This window comes from Pinus tabuliformis, chromosome 7 (assembly GCF_031772625.1).
Source record: "Pinus tabuliformis cultivar Carrire ecotype Pingquan chromosome 7, CPIR1, whole genome shotgun sequence".
Lineage (NCBI taxonomy): Eukaryota > Viridiplantae > Streptophyta > Pinopsida > Pinales > Pinaceae > Pinus > Pinus tabuliformis.
Window position 1 is genome coordinate 1,191,894,149 of NC_142293.1, and position 21,971 is coordinate 1,191,916,119.

The following is a 21,971-nucleotide window of genomic DNA, read 5'->3' on the forward strand; positions in this document are numbered from 1 at the left end:
ACGAACCGTTTCTGAATACCAGATCTCGATCTTCTTTGGAGGTGAACTCGAAAATGAAATACCCTCTTCCGATAGCATAGTAGATCACATTGTTTTTCAGCTGAGGTCTCCAGTTGCATTGGATCCAGTCATCTGTTGTTTTTGTAGATGGCCAGCGTCCCATAAATTGTCCTACCAACCCTCTGTCAGCCAGGGCAAGGGCGATTTTTATCGGTTGATCTTCTGGCAGGGCGATCTCAGGGATTTCTTCCAGTTTTTTGATGAATTTTGGGACTTCTGGGATCAGATTTTTCCTCCCTTTCTGCGTTAACAGTCTACGGAAAGCTTCCTCTGATGATATTGGAGGGGTGGGAGAAGGCTCCCCACCCCCGAGCGCACTCATGGCGGCGGCTGGGCTCCTCTGCGGTCGCTAAACCTAGCAGACGCAGACGCTGATGCGCGGTGCCTATGTTAACATCGACTAGCACTGGCCGAAGGAGGAGGGCAGAGCCTGATTGTGGGGATGTCGGGGAGGAAGACTAGAAGCCCAGCAGTAGGGGCTGCCAGGCAGGAGGTCTGCGGATGGCCGCAGGAGACAGGGATGCAGGGATGCAGGGGCGCGAGAGTAGAAAAGCATCATGTTGGCTCTGAAGTATGAACTACAAATTAAAATTCTCCTCCCACAAGCTTGTATTTTTCTCTTCTATAGTGAGTTCAGATCTGATACCATGTAGAAATGTCTTGTAGATTCAAACTGCAGATTATAATATGCTAAAACAATTGACTTGAATCTACTCTACTCATCAATAGAAACAAAAATTGATCGATGAAAACACTAAGCAGAAAAGGAAGAATTCAATCAGACATAACACAATATTTTTCTGGGGAAAAAATAGCTAAAAATCCTTGGTATCTATATATTGCTTTAAATAGAAGATCTGAGAAGAAAATACAATTCTTGTTCAACCCAAACAATCTCTACACAAGTATAATCTATCTCACTTCTTCGCAAACCATCTCAAGCCAATACTTAGCCAAATATGTTGCTTTTCAAGCTCCTACTTCCTTGCGTTGTTCCCTTGGGAATTATCCCATATGTAGTTGGGAAATCTAGCACCACAAACTGCACAATCCATCCATAGGCCTTCTACTAATTTCATGCACCATCTGTACAACTCGAAAAATTATACAACTGATAGTGCATTGTCCCTGAACTCTAATCTCAACTGGTTCTTCCTCTGAACATATATGTGTGAGTTATTTATGAGTGAATTATCAGTTAACTGGTTGAGCACTGAAGTTGCTTGCCACTACTAGACCTCCTACTAGTTCCTCCATTAGTTGGAACTAGTTTAACTGACTTTAAATTAGTTAAACTGAATTAAATTAATTACCACTCTATATAACTCAACCTGGACCCTTAAAATTTAGAAATCACTCTACATGACTCTAGATAGACTCCCAACTCAAATTTACTAAGCCAACTCAAGTAGCTTAACTTAGTTAAGTGTTACAAGTTGCTATGAGAATAGAATTTTGATTTAATTCCCAATTTAATTCAAGGATAAATTAAATTAGGATTTGCTTGTTGCTATTTTTAACATTTGCAACCATTAGTCATTCCAAGTCAGCATTGGGAGGAGGTCTCAATGGATTTTATCACATGTCTACACAAGTCTGAAGGGAAGAGTGTCATCATGGTGGTAGTTGATAGACTTAGAAAGTATGCACACTTTTGTGCACTATCTCAATCTTTCAAATCTAGTACAATCACTACTACATTTATGAAAACAATTCAAAAGATATGTGGAAACCCAAAGATTACTGTAAATGACAGAGATCACATTTTCATTGCAAATTTTTGGAAAAAATTATTTTCTTGTCTCGGTACTCAATTAGTTGATAGTTCATCTCATCATCCATAATTTGATGGGAAAACTAATATAGTGAACAAATATTTGGAAGGATATTTTCATTGCTTTGTATCTGATAAGAAAACATAATGGGTTAAGTGGTTACCTTTGGCAAAATGGTGGTATAAAACATCTCTCCATACCACAAAAAAAGACCCTTTTTATGGCACTTTATGGATATAATCCACCACCCATCACATAATCTCTAAGAGAATTCTAAGACTCAAGCAGTGGAAAATCAAATCAAGCATCAAACAATTTCTCCAACTCTTAAAGGATAACTTGACTCTGGCACATAATCGAATGAAATAACAAGCATATCAACATCATAGTGAAAGGAGTTTTGAAATGGGCGATTGGGTATTTTTGTAGCTACAACCATACATCTAAATGTCCCTCAAGCAAGCTAATAAGGATAATAAATTATCACCCACGTATTATGGCCCTTACAAGGTGTTGCAAAATATTGGTAGTATGCATACAAATTGGAGTTGCCTACATCTTCGTGAGTACACCCAATTTTCCATGTTTCATGCTTAAATAAGGTTATAGGTAACAAGCTCCCATTTCAAACTATATTTCTAGAACTTCACAAGGAAAGATAAGTCATATTGGAGCCTGAAGAAATCATGAAAACAAGAATCTGAAAACTACAAAATCGATCAATGTCATAGTATCTCATTAAGTGGAAGAACTTACCCGCTGAATATTACACATGGGAGGATGAGTATTTTACATAAAAGCATCCATAACTACTCAAGCATTAAGGACACCGCTTTTTTGAAGAAGTGGGGCATGGTAGGTCCCTGTAATACTAGTGCATCCCCTATATTATTATTGTGTGCCCCATAGAAGCCTACAATTTTTATTTTTGTGCCATTACATTATTATTGTTATGAAGGCCCTAATTATATTTTGACCCTTTAGACTCCTATATATACCAAGGATTTCTTTTCATTTGAATCATCCAAGAATTGTTCATTTATGTGATGTAAAGGGAGGTTTCCCCCTTGAAGTGGCTTATTATCTAGTCGTTAATCTACATAACATTATTGGACCTCCAGTAAATATCCACATAACACATCATAAACCTAACATATCAGGTGTCTGACATCCCTCCCCTTAATCTGAATGGGTTTATATGAGTCCAAGAAGAGAACTAAAATGTAAAAATGCATCACATCCAATGGATGAATGAGCTCTCAGAAATGGTGGTTTTTAAGGAAGAACACAAACCAAAAGGTGGGAGAAATTGAGGTCTATATTAGTGGTGGTTTAAGGCTGACCACCAAAGTTGGAACTAAATCTCTAAGTATTTCTTGGAATAATTCCAAATCTAGTAGAAGTTGAAGTCTTCTGCTAGTGCAAGTGCTCCTTATTGATGGTTTGATTTGAATATTAAGGGGGATTATAACCTAAGTTCATATGTTTAAGTCATAAAGTAATATTTTTATGTAAAAGGGAACTTAATCGATATGTAACTGATGGGTTCAAACTTAACCAAAGTTGAATCCGTTAACAAGTCATATTATGATTGATCTAAAATTCAATCGTCCTCTAACACTTTGCAAGTTTTGAAAATTTGGGTTTTCAAAAGTTAAATTAGTTCATAACTTGTTCAACTGTGGTTAGTTAATTTTAAATGAACTTAAAGATGAAACAAAATCATATGAAATCCAACATGGTAAAAACAAAGAAGGGAACAACCAAGTGATAACGAAGTTCATCGCACAACGTGTTGGCTACATCTTCAAGCCCTGCTGCAATGACTAGGCCGCTTTATTGATATCATCAACAAAAATAGTATATTACAAATCTTTGACTCATAGAGTAAACCTCCTTCTGAAGTGGCATTTTTTCTCCTTCAATGAAACATTCTCCTTCAGATAACTCTCACTCACAATTTGACTCCCTTTAGCAAAGACATGATGGCACCAAAAGAAAAAGGACTCTCTCATTGAATGTGGCAACAGGTCCTCGTACTCATTTTGAGGTAAAGAAGAAAAAATTCAAGTGCCTCATAATGAAGTGTCAAAATGGTATTTCTCCACAATCATATTGAGAATAGATTGAAAAGTTGTCTACTCTAATGAAGAAACAGATGTTGTAGATGCATTTGGAATGATCCAAAACCTCTGTGTAGGCTCTTCTTGGGCTCTAAAAGGATAAAAATTGACCAAGTTAGGCATCTTTATCCATTTATCTATTATATGTCCTACAAAATTACGAAACTGGTTAACCAAGAAATGAAACTCACCTTTGGCGGAACTGGAAAGCGATAATTTGGCATAGGAGTGGCAAAAATTCCATCAAAAAAGGTTCATTTTGTCAAATATATAAATGAGGCAATAAGGTATGTGCATTGATTCTTTAACTCCTGATGTTAGTCATATGGCAGTCCATGTGGCAAAAGGCAAGGTACAGAGGCCACGTGCCCGTCGGCACTCTGCCCTTGGTCATTTTGATTGCCATGTGGTCATGGGGTAGGCCATGTACCAACCCCAGCCTCCGCAAGCCTCGCCCTCGGTTGCACTATGGTCATGTTAATTTGAATGTGGCATGGGGCTAGGGTTTCCCACCCACCCCTCTTGACTATACCTATGGGCATATGTAACTCCATGTAATTAGAGGTTGGGGCCACGTGCCCTACACCCTCCCCAACCATTGAACCATTAAAATTAAAATTAAAATTCTCCTACCCTATTTAATAAGTCAGACTCGTGGTCCAATGGTAGAGAAGAAAGATGTTAAATATGAGGTCACGGGTTGGAATTTGACAAAGGCTTGCTGGTTTACCCCTTCAAATTTTGGCACAAATCCTGAGGGCCATGTGGCACCTCTCGATTGGTCCACTTCAAAAACTCACCAACCAATGGAACTTTGCCATTTGTCCTCATACAATCATGCCATATGTTAGCACATGATTTGAACATATGTGTATCGTACATCCTAATCAGCTTGTTGACATCAACGACTTGTCACTTTACGGCTTGCCCAACCAGTAGCGCAGTCAACCTTGAAAGTTGACTTTTAATTGTTTGTCAAAAACTTCATAATGCAATAAATTTCTCATACAATGTCAGATTGAGGCAATTCAAGCATCGTTGGAACCAGAAAGATGATATTTACGATTTGACACTGGTTGTAAGTGATTTTGATCACTTTTATTTTTGAGTATATTTTTTTATCGTGTGGATAAATGATAAGGCAATAGGAAGAGGGTGAATGTCAAGAAGGAGAGGTCCCAAAACTGGCTTCATTGCATGTAGTGATTCTTCTCATTGGAATTCTTCTTCTTCTCTAATTCTCACTCTGTATCTTCATATTTTTGTGATATATTAAATTCTTGCATTTTTATCAATGTTCTTTTGATTGCTCTCATGGCATATCTATATGTTTTCTCTCCTCCTCTCTTGGCATTCATGGCTTCTGGATATTACCCCCCAAGGTATGGATCACTAGTATCGGAGAAGGTTATTACTGTTGGAAAATAAAAAAGGAAGTAAATATTTTCTTGATCTTGATAATTACTTGTGATGTTTCTTATTATGACAATTCTTTATTTCTTATTCCTTTAGTTCATCAAGCAATTACCAAAAGAAGCAACACATGAAACAATGGACACAAGATGTAGGCACATGCCAGGGAAAAAACCCCCTCGAGGGGAAAACCAGTCAAAGTAATTATTCCTTTAAATAGTATTATTTGAGACTCTTCACCCTAGACCAAGACCAGACCTTCCCTCCACATGAAGTCAGCCTCCAGAAGTTTGACCTCTTCCCAACAACTTCAACTATGTGGAAACTTGTAGCAACTAACAAATTTTGGCATTAGTCCAACTTGGAAGACTTCAATCTCCCAATACAGAGTGCGAAACAAAGAGAGACCACCACCAAAATTTCGATTTTCCGTGTCTCCTTATACTCGCTCAAACTCGCAATCACTTCGGTTCCTGGAAATATACTTTCCCAAAAACAAGAGAACTTCGCACTTCTGCCCAACAACAAGAGATTTTCGCACCTTTTCCTAGTAAAGAGAATTCAAACTTGATGAGAAGTGATGATCCAAATTAATTCGATGTCCTTCCTTTTATAGGCTTCTTCTGGGATCACAAATAGGGTCTTAGGTCGACTTGATCTTCCCTTATGCCGACATGGTGTGGAGGTTCCATAATTCGTATTTGAATTATACTAAACCTTTTTACATGATTAAAAAGCCCAAGAAGGGTCTCTTTAAATTTAAAATAATTCTATAGACTCAGAATAAATCCTACAAGTCCTCAATGGGGACTTTGACCTAAAACATGGTGACCTAAGCATGAAACCCATGCTTTAATAGTTCACAACAACAACAACAACAACAACAATAATAATAATAATAATTCTTTTCTTTATTCTTTTGACAAGTACATTACATAATGACTCAAGTACATTATTGAATATCAAACATAGTTACATTTTCCAACACTCGCTCTTAACTATCGAGGTATTCATAATGTACAATGGAAAATCTCAAACTATATGAACCATGAAGAAAGTTAGGCACCACAATGCCATGGACTAGATTCCTAACCAGGGCAGTCTATCCAAACAATCACTCAATAGTTTAGGCACCGCAATGCCAAGGACTAGATTCTTGACCAAGGCAATCTATTCAGGTGGGACTAAGATGGATTCAAGCTTTCAGCCCCTTTAGGTACCCTCAGGTTTAATCGCTAACCATCAACCCAAAAATCCAGGTGTGTATCCGAAATAGAGCTCAATAGTCAACACCACCTTTCCAACTGTGGGACCCAGACATCAACACTAAGTGCCAATTAGATATCTACCCAGGAAATGCTTCACTCACAAAGCCTAAACACCCCTTGATCCAACATATCAATAATAAAAAATCTATCCCAGTAAAACTTATTGATAACCAGCATGCTATCAAATCCTGCGAGAGATTCACCTGTAGAAACACAACCACAATCAATAATATTTTCACATGTAGATATTCAAATACAAACCTACGGGGTTTTCCAGACAACATATGTTGCTTCTCAACTTTCCATAGTAGGAATATGAACCAAATCTTTGACAAAATATTCCTTGATAATATTTTTTCCTTCCTACTTCTCATGCAACAACATATCCTCCAAAATTCATTCTTTAATTAATACCAAGCTATGCCCTCCCTCTCAACCAGGAAGCACCTCTTTATCCAGACTCCTTCTTAATCTTAGGGAGATCTCTTCTATTCATGCTTCCTCTAGGGGACCAGCTTCTTCTTTTCGAAATCAGAGAATCTTTTGTGGCTTCCAACCATTTCATCAGAGTTATCGTCATCCCCATCATTCTTATCACATTAATGCGCATCTTCACCAAGTTGAAGATTGTGTACCTGCACAACTTTAATAGAAAGTACAACCATATCTACAGAAACATGATGTTAGCCATATCAAAATCACGTAAGCATTTCAACTTTATTCATATTAGATACCCAGGCTCAATTACAGACAAGAGACATATACTCTTCAACATCTTTCTTGGGAATTTATACACCCTAGGCTACTTCATAACATCATTTATTTCATCTAGGGTTTCAATGTGTCTTCCAAAGGTATGACATACCTTACTACAACATATAGAAAACCATAGAAAAAATTCAAAATAAATATCTATCTACAAAGCATCTAACAACCTTTCAAAATACATATGTTAGAATTCTCACTAGGGATTCATACAAATCCTAGATTTCATATAGAAGAGTCAGTTAAAGTCAATCAAAACTTAGTCATTAACCTGACCAACTTTCACTAGGGTTAGTTCCAACCCCTAGTTTTTTAATCAACCATCAATCAGTCAATAACATGAACAACTACTACTAGGATGAGTTTTCAAACCCTAGATTTCGAGCAATCATCAAACTCAATCAAAAATTTAGATTTCAACAATCTCTTCACAAATCTCAAAATATCATGTAGTCAACACTCATAAGAGATTTTTATTTCTATTAAGGCTCAACTCCAAAACCCTAGAAAAAATTCAACAATCTTATACAAATCTCAAATCAACATATTCCAAAGATTTTACTTTGACTAAGATTTAACTCCAAGACCTTATAATTCCACAATCTCAACAATCATTAAACACATGGATCTTATATTGTTACATTTCACACTAGAGAAAGCCACTGCTAGGATTTAACTGCAAAACCCTAGATTTTGATTTCCAACAATCACTTAATAGATTTCAGATTGTTATGTCACACATATTAGATAATTTTACTTCATTAGGGTTAAGCTACATCACCCTATATTTCTAGGTATCATCCTCCTAGAATCTTAGATAAGGACTTCCAGTAAATACTAATACTTACACAAAACTAGGAATTCATAATCATTCATAATCATATCATATGTCCAACAAAATTAATACATCTTACCTAGACCAAGCTAGAGTATCAATCAAAAGCACATATATATACATGGTTAGATTTAATCATTACGCAATTACATTTCATATGACGTGTTAGTCAAACACAACTTCACAACAATATAAAACAGGAGTTAGACACACAATAATTTTGATTACACTAGGGTTTGATCAGACAAACACACACATACCAAAGAAAACGTTTTTAAGACAATGTAAGGGTATTTATCACACATTTCACCAAACGACAATGAGCTAGGGTTCCAATGTAGAATCACACATTCCACCAAACCCTAATCAGCTAGGGTTCCAATTTAGAAACATAGCAAACCCAACATTACCAAAACTTCAAAGGTTCAGGATTTTAGTCCTCATCCTTCAAACCTAATAAATTAGAATTTCCTGATCATACCAAAATCCCAAACATGACACCATAAATAAAAAATCAACTAGAATTTCACAATATCCCTAAGCAATTTAGGGTTTCAAACATTCACAATAGCATACCCTTCGGTTAGGGATTTCCAGAACCTATCTAGGGTTCTACATAGTATATCAAGTATATGAGTGGGGTAGGTAGATTTATCAATAGATGAATCATCTAAAAAAGAACCACTAAGATTCAATATAACTAGTCACAACAAAGTTAGTAATAGATCATCAAATGAATAATCCTTTCAATCAGTGTATTCAAAGCATACCTTTGTTTCTTGACTAACCTTGTCTTAAGATATCCTCCTTCTTATAAATGTTTTCCCTAACCAAGACAACAGAGGGAGAAATGTTATTAGTATTTAATATAATCAAAGCTGAATGAGTACATGAACCCAAAAACTAAAAAGACATGAGATACTTATCTTTTGGAGTTGTTGGGAGCTCCTCCAAAGCTTGAGGTAAACCTATAAACTTAAAACAATACAAAAATGTCTTTCCAGAATATGTTAAAAACATACAAATTATAAAAACATATAAAACAAGATAGGTAAAGCTACAAGAAAAGGACTCAATATTGTAAGTCCCTAATGGAATATTCTTCAAGCTTGACTTTCTTTGAGTCTCCTTCTTCAGCAAAGTTGGTTTGATCTCTTCCTCTCTTCTTATTCCTTGGATTCCTGGGACAGACACTCTTGTAGTGACATTTCTTATGAGATTGATAGCAATCCATATTAGACATGTCAACTTTCTTCCTTGGCCCCTTTGATATCTTTCCTTTATGATGAGAAACATAATAATTTTATACTCCTTCAAGATTGGCAACCATTGTGTAACAACCCTGGTGAAAATTTCATGTAATAAAAATTAATAAAGGCAAAATAAGACCATGGTTAAGGGAAACTTATTCCAAGTTGAATGTTGGGAAAAGATGTCCTAGTGGGCATCAGTGGATGTGTGTTTTGGCTAAGGAAAATTGGCAAAGACTAAGGAAAATGCATTAAAAGGAAAAAAGGCATTTTTGGCACATTTATTTATGAAAATCAAGGAAAATAAGAGAAAAGGAAGCTAAAGGGTCACAGGTTGCATGTGAGGAGGAGATTGAAGGAAAATAATTGAAAATGAAGAAATTAGGGGCCTCATTAATAAAAAGGCTTTTGAGGATTAGTTGGCAATCTCTTAGCTCAAGTTTCTTAGTTAGTGTTAACCTTTGGTCAGTTCAAGTTTGGAGCTCTCTTATTATTCTCTCTCTCTCTCTCACTCTTGGTCACATAGACTTTTCTTGGAGTACTCTAGCTTTAGATCAAGGAAGGAAAAGCAAGCAAAGGGAAAGGAAGGAAAGCAAGGGTCAAGGGAGAAGAGCAAGATCAAGTAGCTTCAACGGGAATACTTGTAGGTAACCTTTTGCATCTGTGATTTCCTAGCTAGTTTGGACATGCATGGCTTTTCATGTTGGTGTATAGTTCTCTTGTTGATAGTGACATGGTTATGCTAGGTTATGAAAGTGGCTTTTAGCCTAGCCTTGCCATTTTCTAGATGCCATGGTGTTGGGATGTTTATTTTCGGTTTTGAGCTTTGGTTTGCCAGATGGATTTCGAAATCCGGGGCAGAGGTGGTCTCAAGTTTCATTGCCAAAGGCCTAGGAATCCCTTGATCAGTTTTGGCGGGATACATAGTAAAGCATTAGGGAGAAGTCTCAGTTTAGGGCCTAGTGATCCAGGTTTGGATTGCGGTAAATCCTGAGAGACTGGTCTCAGTTTAGGGCCTATTGATCTGGGATTGGATTTCAGTAAAGCCTAAGAGAAAAGGAGATGGAAAATTCCTCAAGGATAATGATGGATTCCAGATGTCATTCCAAGTTCAATTCGGTTGTGATAGGAGCATCAGTTTTGGTGTGATCATAGTTTGGTGAGGGTGGAGGTGGTTTAACCTCTGGATTCCCCGTGTTGTTCTTGGATTGGTTGTTCTATGGGATCCCACATTCATGCTTGGAATATGGCACGGGGGTGACTAACTGAAAGAGAGATTTGGTTCAACCATGTCTATGGTTGGGTGGTATGTGGAAGTCCCAAACATGGTCAGATTTTCCTATGATTAATAAAAGCTAAGCTCTCTTGCTTTTGTACTTGTTTATATGTGGATTTAATGACTATAATTTCTTAGATATTTATATGGTTTAATATTGGTTATAAGCATGGTTATTTGATGGTTCATGTCATGGTTATTTCATGTATTTACTTGTAATTGTTAAATGGATGGATGCAAGACCTAATTGATGATATAATATTCCAATGGACAAGGATGTAATCCTTATTGTTATGTTTCATAAGTTCTTTCAATCATTTATGCTATGTCTTGAGTCCTAGACCTGTAGGTTGCATTGATGCCAAGTGTTTGACATAATATCAGTCTCGGTTGGGGATATTCAGGCCTAGTCCTGAGGTTGATTTTTTTATTTATTAGCATTGTTATCATGTCTTTGATGGATTCTAAAGGTTGTGACAGGTTATGGGCAAAGGCCAGGATTCTGGGCTAGAAAAGTGGCTCAAATCTCGGAGTCGCTGGCACAGGTCTGTTGACAAAAGTCCATAGTCGCCGGCATAAAGGCCTATGAGAGCGATTTTTAGTTTCTAGTCGTTGGCTTGCCTATAGCATGAGAGAGACCCTCGGTTAAAAGGATTAAATCATTAGTGGGACTCAGGGAAAGGATGTATGTGTTGAGAAATGGCAACAAGAAATTCCAGTTTAATTTGTGCTTGAATTAAATTGAGAATTAAAATCGAATTCTATTCTCATAGCAGCTTGTAAATAGTTAATTAAGTTTAATTAACTTAATTAGCTTAGGAATTTCAATTTGGAAGTATTTTGTAGTCATGTATATGTTCCCCCTAAGTTTTAGGGGTCCAGTATGAGTTTAAATTGAGTTGGAAAATAGATCACTTAGTTTACTGAGTTAGATTTAGTTAAATTAGTTCCAAACTGCTCGAGGAACTAATAGAGAGTTAACAGTCAGTTGTTGAACTAGTGCATCCACTAGTGCTACTCTAGTTAACTGAAGATTCCCTCATGAGAAACTCATGCATGTTGATTCTAAGAAAGACTCAGTTGAGACTAGAATGTAGGGATATTGTACTATCAGTGGTATTATTTACTGGAGTGTAAATATCATGCATGCATCAAAGATTGATCCTATGTTTGGATTGCACGATTTTGGAAGCATGAATTCCATTTAAATACGGGTTATTCATATTAGAAATTAGGAAAGGTATTAGGGGCTTGGAGAGCTGTAGAATTGGCTAAGCTTTGGCGAAGAGCTAGCTTGTGAGCTGAGAGAGTTGAGCATACTTGTGTGGAATTGTTCTAGTGAGAACAAGATGTATATCTTCACTCGTATTTCTGATATATGCAATACAGATATTGGGGTTTTGAGCAGTGGCTTTCCCCATATACATCTTGTGTTATGTGTCATTGATCTATCTTCTTCTTGCTCATATTGTTTTCATCGATCTATTGGCTTCCGCTGGTTGAAAGTAGAAGTAGATTATTTTCCTGTGATTTAGTACATTGCAAGAGCTTGTTAATATATAGGATTTTATACATGGTATTGGAGCTAAAGAAAGTATACTAGAGGATATTTCGAATTCTTGAGTTTTGTGTTATAAGTGAAATTCGAATTTGCAATACATACATCAGGATTGACAGATGGCATTCTACGGTTTGCAGCTTGAGTATGCCTTGGAAGGAAACTCAAATTTTGTAGCCTGGAGAGACATAATGGAGGTTGTTCTTGAGGATAATGGCTTGAAGGAATTCACTAATCAAGAAATTCCTAAGCCAGCAGCATCAGATGCACAAAATTTGGTCGAATGGAAGAAGTGTGTGGCAAAGGCGAGGCAGATAATCCTTAATGGAGTTCGATACCACATTGTCTCGAGCCTACATGGAAAGGAAAATCCATATGCTATGTGGAAAGCATTGACGAATTTGAATCATAACAAAAATGACCAAAGGAAATTGGCACTGAAGGACAAACTTCTAAAAATAAAAATGGAGAAAGGCAAGACGATTCCAAAATACTTGACCAAGTTCACTTAGTGTCATGATGAAGTTGGAAGTGTTGGAATCACTGTTGCCGAGGATGATATGGTGAATCTTGCTCTTCTAGGACTCACAAAGAGTTGGCATAGTTATCAAGACTCTTTCAATGGTAGGGAGAAGATGCCAGATTGGGAATGACTGTGGTCGGATTTGATGTAGGAGGAGATCAGGAAGAACACCAAGGATGGCTCTTCATCAAAGACTGATAATGAAGAGAATTGTACCTTAGTGATTAAGGCAAAGAAGGGGAAAGGGAAAGATTCCCATTCCCAATTTGATTCTTGTAATGGAGGTAAGAAAAAAGACATAACAAAATTTAAGTGCTTTCATTGTCATGAGCTGGGCCATTTTGCTACAAATTGTCCACTCAAGAAGTCCAAGAAGAAATCTTCAGGAGAAGCATTGGGTGAGGCTTTTGCCTCTCAATTTGAATTGGAATTTTCCCTCATTGCATGCATGGTGTCATCAATGATGGGAAGTGTATGGTACTTAGATAGTGGAGCTTCATTCCACATGACTGGTGATAAAGAGATTCAGTCACATGGTGGAGAAATATCTCCATATGCATATCGAGATGGGTGACGACGAGAAGTATAATGTTACTGGATTGGTCATGATTACTTTTCAGAGGGAGCATGGGGCTCCACTCACCTTGAATAATGTTATGTATGTGCCTGGGTTGAAGAAGAACTTGGTATCCATTGCCATTCTTGAGGATAGATGCTATGATGTGATCTTCTTGAAAGGAAAGGTGTTCCTTTGACACATAGTCACTGGTCAAGTAAAGAAGATAAGGATTTAGGTGAATAATATTTATAAGATGTAGGTAGAGGAGTGTGCTACCTTGAGAACAAAAGCAGAAAGGGTGCATATCCAAGACATTGGTGAGTTGTGGCACAAGCAATTGGGCCACTTGCATCAAGGGGCTTTGAAGATATTCTCTACCGGTCTTCCCAAAGGTACACTTGAGCAAGTTGATACATGCAAGGGGTGTACTTTAGGAAAATACACCAAGTCTTCCTTTCACGACAGAGATATTCGAGTAGAGGCTACTCTAGAGTGAGTCCATTCAGATGTGTGTGGACCATTCTCGAAAACATCCACAACTAAACCCAGGTATTATGTTATATTTGTTTATGACTATTCCCGTAAATTCTAGATATTTTTCATGTAGAAAAAGGATCAAACTTTCACAAATTTTTGTGATTTTAAAGCATTGGTGGAGAAAGAGCCGGGCAAGAAGGTTAAAGATCTATAGTGTGATAATGGTGGTGAGTACGTCTCAAACGAGTTTAAGAACGTTTGTGAGGCAGAGGGGGTTAAACGAGAGTTGATAGGACCCCATAACCCTCAATAGAATGGGATGGACAAGAGGAAGAACAGAAGCATAGTAGGGGCAGCAAGGGAGATGTTGCATGATCAGGGTATACCACTACACTTGTGGGCTGAGGCATGGAACACATCCGTTTATGTTCAGAACTGTAGCCCACGTCGGATACTTTATATGAAGACACTAGAGGAGGCTTATTCTGGTAAGAGGCCAGATGTTGGTCACTTCAGGATTTTTAGGTCATCAGTATATTTCCATGTGACCAAAGATGCACGAAAGAAGCTTGAGCCTACATAAGAGTTGGGGATATTTTTTGGGTACACTGATACACATCACAACTATCAAGTGTACTTGTCGACCACTAGGATGACAGTGGTTCACAGGGATGTTAGATTTGATGAGGAGAAGGCCATGTGAGTTTCCCTTAAGAGGGAGCTTGAGATACATGCGGATGAGGAGCTTTTATCTCCTAAGTTTGAGGAACCTCAGATTGATGTGGAGCAACGACATGCAGAAGATATGAGAGTGGAGACATCCACTTAGGTAGAGTCTTCTAGAGAGGGAAGAAAGTGCACCAGAGAGGCTTACAGATTGTTGGATGATGCATGGGAGAATGTAGGAGCACCCACTTCTCAGAACAAGAAGAGGAGGTCACCTGAGAGGTACACTGGATAAATCGATCTTATGGGCGAATTTTTTGTGATAGAGCATGTTCCTTTAGGGAAGAAGTGCAACAACTGGTTTGGGTTGATGCCATGGTGGAGAAGTATGACTCCATAGTTCGTAACATTGTTTGGGATGTGATCTTGAGACCAGAGGGCAAGTCAGTGGTGCGCTCCCGTTGGATTTACAATGTAAAAAAAGTTGTTGATGATAGTGTGGAGAAGCATAAGGCTAGATTTGTGGCTTGATGTTTTTCATAGGTAGAGGAGATTGACTATGATGAGACCTTTGCTCCTGTTGCAAGGTACTCGTCAATCAGATGTATATTGGCACTATCAACATAGATGGGTTGGAAGATACATCAGATGGATGTGAAGAAAAACTTCCTTAATGGCATGATTGAGGAAGAGGTGTACATAGAGCATCCTAAAAGTTTTGAGACCTTTGACCATGAGTCGCATGTGTGTTGGCTCAAGAGAACAGTGTATGGGTTGAATCAAGCATCCCATGCTTGGTACACCAGGATAGATAGCTACTTCATCGGGTTGGGCTTCACGAAGAGTGAAGCGGATGCGAACTTGTACCACATAGTGGTGGAAGGTAAACTGTTGATCATTGTACTTTATGTTGATGATCTCATACTGACAGGTGATGATCGATTGATCAAGTCTTGAAAGGAGGACCTTGCAAGAGAGTTTGAGATGAAGGACATGGGGCTCATGCATTACTTTCTTGGCATGGAGGTATGGCAAGGAGATGGGGAGTTGTTTGTGTCTTAAGGCAAGTATGCCAATGAGATACTTAGGATATTCCACATCGAGAGCATCAAACACATGGAGACTCCTCTAGCAAGTAACTGGAGGAACAAGGATGCTACTTCAGGGAAAGTATTGGAAGCTATTATTTACAGGTAGCTTGTGGGTTCACTCATGTACTTGGTGAACACTTGACCAGATATGTGATATGCTATTAACCAGCGTAGTCAAGCGATGGTTAGCCCTACCAAGTTGTATTGGAAGGCAGAAATTCATGTGTTGAGATACCTCAGGGGAACTTCTCAATATGGATTATGTTACAGACAGACAAAGGGAGTGAAGCTTCAATGCTTCGTCGATGCAGATTGGGCAGGGAGTCCATTTGAATGGAAAATCACATCAGGAGGGATCTTCAGTATTGGGTCAGTGATAGTTTCTTGGTACAACAGGAAACAGAGATTGGTTTCACTTAGTTCAGTAGAGGCAGAGTAAATGGATGCGAGTCAGGCAACATGTGAGGCCATCTGGATGAGGAAGATCCGGGCTAGGTTTTTTGGTCAGTAGATGGATCCAACTGTGATTTACTGCGATAATCAGAGTTGTATCAAACTCTCTAAAAATCCCTTTTTTCATGATCGGTCCATGCATATTTATATCTGATATCATCATCTCAGAGATTGTGTATTGAAGTAGATTATGTTGTTAGAGTACATTCCCATGGAGGAGCAAGATGCCGACATTTTGAAAAAGGCATCATCAAGATGTAAATTTGAGTTTCACAGAGACAGGATCGGGGTAGCTGATAATCCCTTTCTTGTTGAGAGGGAGTGTTGAGAAATGGTAACAAGAAATTCCAATTTAATTTGTCCTTGAATTAAACTGAGAATTAAAATGGAATTATATTCTCATAGCAACTTATAAATAGTTAATCAAGTTTAATTAACTTAATTAGCTTAGGAATTTCAAGTTGGAAGCCTTTCTTTAGTCATGTATATGTTCTCCCTAAATTTTAGGGGTCCAGTATGAATTTAAATTGAGTTGGAAATTAGATCACTCAGTTTACTGAGTTAAGTTCAATTAAATTAGTTCCGAACTATTTGAGGAACTAATAGAGAGTTAATAGTTAGTTGGTGCACTACTGCATCCACTAGTGCTACTCTAGTTAACTGAAGATTCCCTCATGAAAAAATCATGCATGTCGATACTGAGAAAGACCCAGGTGAAACTAGAGTGCAGGGACAATGTACTATCAGTGGTATTATTTAATGGAGTGTAAATATCATGCATGCATCAGAGATTGATCCTATGTTTGGATTGCAAATTTTTAGAAGCATGAATTCCCTTTAAATACAGGATATTCATCCTAGGAATTATGCAAGATATTAGGGGCTTGGAGAGCTATAGAATTGGCTAAGTGTTGGCCAAGAGCTAGCTTGTGAGCTGAGAGAGTTGAGCATACTTGTGCGAAATTTTTCTAGTGAGAACAAGCTTTGTATCTTCACTCATATTTCTGATTTATGCAATACAGATAGCGTGGTTTTGAGCAATGGATTTCCCTAGATACATCTTGTGTTATGTGCCATTGATTTATCCTCTTATTGTTCATATTGTTTTCATCGATCTATTGGCTTTCGCTGGTTGAAAGTAGAAGTAGATTCTTGTCCTTTGCTTTAGTACATCGCATAAGCTTGTGAATCTACATAATTTTCTATAGTTTGAGTGGCTAACATGTCTCGTGGGGGTGGAATTGCTGATGCAGATGGGTTTGTTGGATGAGTTCCATCGATTCCATTTCCTTAAGGTCACCAAGGAGATTGAATCCCTTATAGTAACCTCTTTGATCACATGCTTGCCCTAGCTAGTTGGATGGACCTAGGAGGAGGGGGTGTTACAGATTGGTATCAGAGCCAAGTTGCGCTCTCTTTGGGTCATATATGATACTATAGATTGGTATCAAAGCAGGTTGCGCTCTCTTTGGGTCATATCTGATACCACAGATTGGTATTAGAGCAGGTTGCACTCTCTTTGGGTCATATTTGATACCACCGAGTGGTATCAGAGTGTGGTTCAACTCTCCTTGTGTGAATGTCATGGTTATGCATGCATGTCAATTGCATGTGTGCCTCTTACACTTACATTCCATGTTTTTGTTGCATTTCATAATGATTGATCATGGTTGTAGTAAGGTTTTCATGAGGGACTTGAGGTTGATTATGTGGAATGCATCTTCATGAGTATGTGACTGGTTACATATTGTTGTAAGTCACTTACATGTTGATTATATGTCTCTTAGTCACATCCTTGTATGTTAGGTTGCATTCTTGTAGGTTTGATTACATGTATCAGTCTTGTAGGTTGATTACGATAATTGATCGCTTATGCTCGACTACATGCGCTTATGTGTATGTGTAGTTGATTAGGCATTGCTTATGCATGTTGATAGTTTCATGTGGCAATATGTGCAATGGAGTAATGGTTGTTTTCATGCATGAGGTCATGGTTTGTGTAGTTGATATGATCATGCATTGATTATTGGACACTAGCTAGAATGATGTGTATATGGTTTGGTGCTCATGGGTTATATGTCTATATGCAATTGTCATGCATGGATGCTCTTGCTTATGGTTATGCATGAAAAGTAGGTCAAACATGCCTTGTGAAGTCATGGTATGCAATTTAGGTCATTAGGGTGATATTGGTTGTTATAATGTGTTGGCTAAGATAGAACAGGAGATGCAAATCATCATAATGAGGTTGCAACATTATACTTTGGGGTAAGAGAAGATCATCATACAGGTATTGTTTGTTGGCATGTAGGTATGTAAGTTAAGGATTATTATATGAATTAGGTTTATATAAATTAGGTTTATGTACATATATTTTGATGTTAGGGTTACATTCATGATAGATGTTAGTAGATTAGTGTAGTTATATGCACATGTGTCAGATAGTCAAGAATGATAGTAACTTGTAGTTGTATGTATTGCTATCGTTGTTTTACATTAGATAACCAGATGATTAGGTTATATGTTGTTGATGATCATGATATATAGATTATTGTTGTTATATGCTATTAACTTGATGATTAAGGTTATCTCATTGAGATCTTGCTGTTGTAATTTGGATTGGCCATATGTGTGATGGTTTTGTCCATTGCATTGAAGATCTTGATGTTATATGTATTGTATTAACCTAGCTTGACCTATGCAGATGGTTATGATTGCGATATTCAGGTATGAGTTGACATATTTGTTATTTGGTGTCGTACTAATCCAGACCGATCGTACATATGCGATTGCTATGCATAAATGATAATTGTTTATGAGTTAGGATGTGAACATGTTAGTTAGTGATTTTTATGGATATCACTTATTTATGTTTAAGCTAATGTGTTGAGAAGTTATATCATGTTAACTAGCTTGATTGCACAGAAAAGATAGCCTTCCCTAAGATATAATAAGGTACGAGTTACTTATGTCATATATTTGGTGCTTGATTGTTTGATTATGTCGTCTAGTTAATTTATTTAACATGTTATGTTTGCAAGTTGGTTGAATGTTTGATGGATTTCATAATATGAGTATGTGTTCAAATGATTTTGTTTTAAGGTGATTGTACTAACACACATGTGTCGAGACAGTTGATATGTACTTGAATGTAGTTGATAGTTGTAGCATTATGTCTAATAACTATGAGTTGACCAAGGATTATGACATGATCATTAGTCTTGGTAAAGGTTGATTTGAAATTGATAGATATGATTGTCTTGATATTTTGAACACGTGGTGGTTAAGATGTGTGAGAAGTTGCAAGAAGCAATCTTGGTATTAGCATGACAAGATAATAGTTGATGTGTTTATATAACTAACAGTTGGGTGTTGTGATAGTACATAGTAAGCCTCGATTGCAACAAGGTAAAATGGTAAAGGAAAGGAATTGAGAAAGAATTCCTTTGGCTATGTTTGGAAACCCTAATTCCAAATGAATGAGTACTTTGAACACAAGAAATATTCTTAGCCTTAATATTGTCTGAAATTATGTGGATATGTGCTATATTCATGGACCTGTAATTGACAAGTATATTAGCTATTCTCTAGTTATAGGTGGATCTGTCAAGGGAATTGGAGTCCCTTGATAGATGGCATGAACGTGTTCATCTACAAGGCAACGTGCTTTGTACAACAAGATCACGTATCTAGTGTATTGTTATATTTATTTATGCATTGACGGTTATGTGTTTATGGAAGTATGATGCAGGAGATTGCTTGGGGATTGGGTCATGGTGCTTGTTGTTAGTCTTGTGCTTTTGGTCTTTTGCAATTGTTGTGCTTGATTTGTTATTTTTATTGTGTTTGGTGCATAACTATGCCACTTTATTTCGTTTTCATGTTGTTATTGGTTTTCATGGTTTTCTTCTTGATTGTTTCTTGGTATTTCCTTTTATGTTTTGAGTCTTGGAATTTTTTTGGGAAAAAGGAAAGTTAATGGAGCTCCAAGAGAGTTGTGTGGTACCCAATAGGTAATGTAAGACTCAGATGAAGCTTTGTGCATGAGTAAAGCACAATAGAAGGTAAGACTATGATAGTTGATTGGACTGGTTAGGTCCATGGTGGTAAAAGAACGATGACAGGACAAACATGAGAAAGGTAACAAGAAACGATAAAGTAAATGGACTTGAGGTGTCAGATGGTTTGACTAAGTTGAGAATGGTGGTTCTCAATGTTGTGCATTCTGTGAACAAATAATGAAGTTCTCTTAACCTAGACCTTATGTTATCTGGTAATTATGTTATGATCGTGATTATGCTAATGTTTATATATGAATACATGTATGTGTGTATGTCGTTATCTGACAGAATGTTCATTGTTTTATGCTAATGATTATATATATGCATGTATGTATGTATGTATGTATGTATCTGTGTCATTGTTTGACAAGGTCGCCAGGGATCATTCTTGTGGAGGAATGATTACTTATATAGGTGGATAGAATGATGAGGTTCCTGGTCTTATGGGAATCAAGTGGGAAGAGTAGCCCTGAAAAATATACGAGGTTATTATCATGTGGTTATGAATTGATATTATATGCTTGTACTATGCATATGTTATGTTATGACAGGTAATGTTGAGAGATACATCAACAAAATTAAAGCAGTGTGGTTTGCGGCATGTTGGGACAAGCATGGATAAGACATTGTGAGAAAGGTTGCTTGGTAAAGACAGTGTGGTTTTGGATTGTTGGAAATAATACTGAGAGGGGGGGTGAATCAGTATTATCTAATTCTTTTAATAAATATTCCTTATTTGTTCTTTGAATTATTTTTGCATGTCAGTACCATAAAATAATGAGCATGAACAAAGAAAACAGATAGTCACACCAAAGAACACAAGATGTAAGGTGGAAACCCAATGTGGGTGAAAACCACCTGCTGCAATATGTCTCTATCTTCTTTCAAATTAGAAACTCCTTTTACAATGGTTTTGTACTGGTGCAGTCCTTTACCAGTACACAGGCTGCAACCTGCAGAGAGCTACAACTCTCTCTCGTTTTCCAGTCTCTCCTGGAAGGGAGCTACAACCCCCTACTTCTTTTCTTACAAGGACCACTTTTCATAAATTTTCAAACTGGATCCATAAGCATCAAATGATCATCAAGTATAAGAGAATCACCCAGTCAACTGTAGTAACTAGAACAACAATAATAGAACCAAACCCAGAACACAACAATGATAAACAGAGATTTCAAGAGAAGTAAGCAGCTTCACCCATGTACTGCCTGCTTACAGTAAGCACCCTGCTCAACTGCTCGCCTGCTTACGTACGCACTGTAGTCAACTACTCACCTGCTTACGTACGCACTATACTCAACTACTCACCTGCTTACCTACGCTCTGTGTCCATTGATCTGCCTGCGGATCTCCGCACCTGCAACCCTTCTGTTCCTGCGTACCGGCGCACCTGAAACTCTTCGTTCCAGCGTATATACGCACTTTTATTTCATTGTACCTGCGTACCTTCGGGCATAGATGTTTTCAAGACTTCAAGAATAACCCAGATAGTCAGATCTACAGATCTGATCATGCGCCGAAAAGATCTCAATCCATCAGTAGATTCGCCTTATTTAGATCTAGATATTACTCCCAAGAGATCATAATATTTCAGATCTAGCTCTCATAAGATGTTCAACCCAAGCACATACCCAAGCCAAACGATCTCCTTTGCTTTATATAGGAAAGCCCTTCCTCAAATCATGGATCAATACCACGGGCCGACACCATAATAACACAAATACCGTCGGCTAAATATCAAAGATTAAACATAAGAAACCCCACGTGTGCTTTTCTCTGCCTTGAAATGAGTGCACTGGGGGTACGCACCTCCTGGAT

At 37.6% G+C, this 21,971-nt stretch overlaps 1 protein-coding gene across 1 annotated transcript in view; it reads left to right on the forward strand.

Annotated features, from left to right (window-relative positions):
- The first annotated feature begins 502 nt into the window (after nt 1-502).
- Nucleotides 503-21,971, forward strand: part of LOC149251706 (uncharacterized) — a 116,532-nt gene continuing 95,063 nt past the window's right edge. The window contains exon 1 of the mRNA XM_089453969.1: nt 503-631. Within this exon, the coding sequence (XP_089310095.1) occupies nt 503-631 (129 nt within the window). The remainder of the gene's footprint in view (nt 632-21,971) is intronic.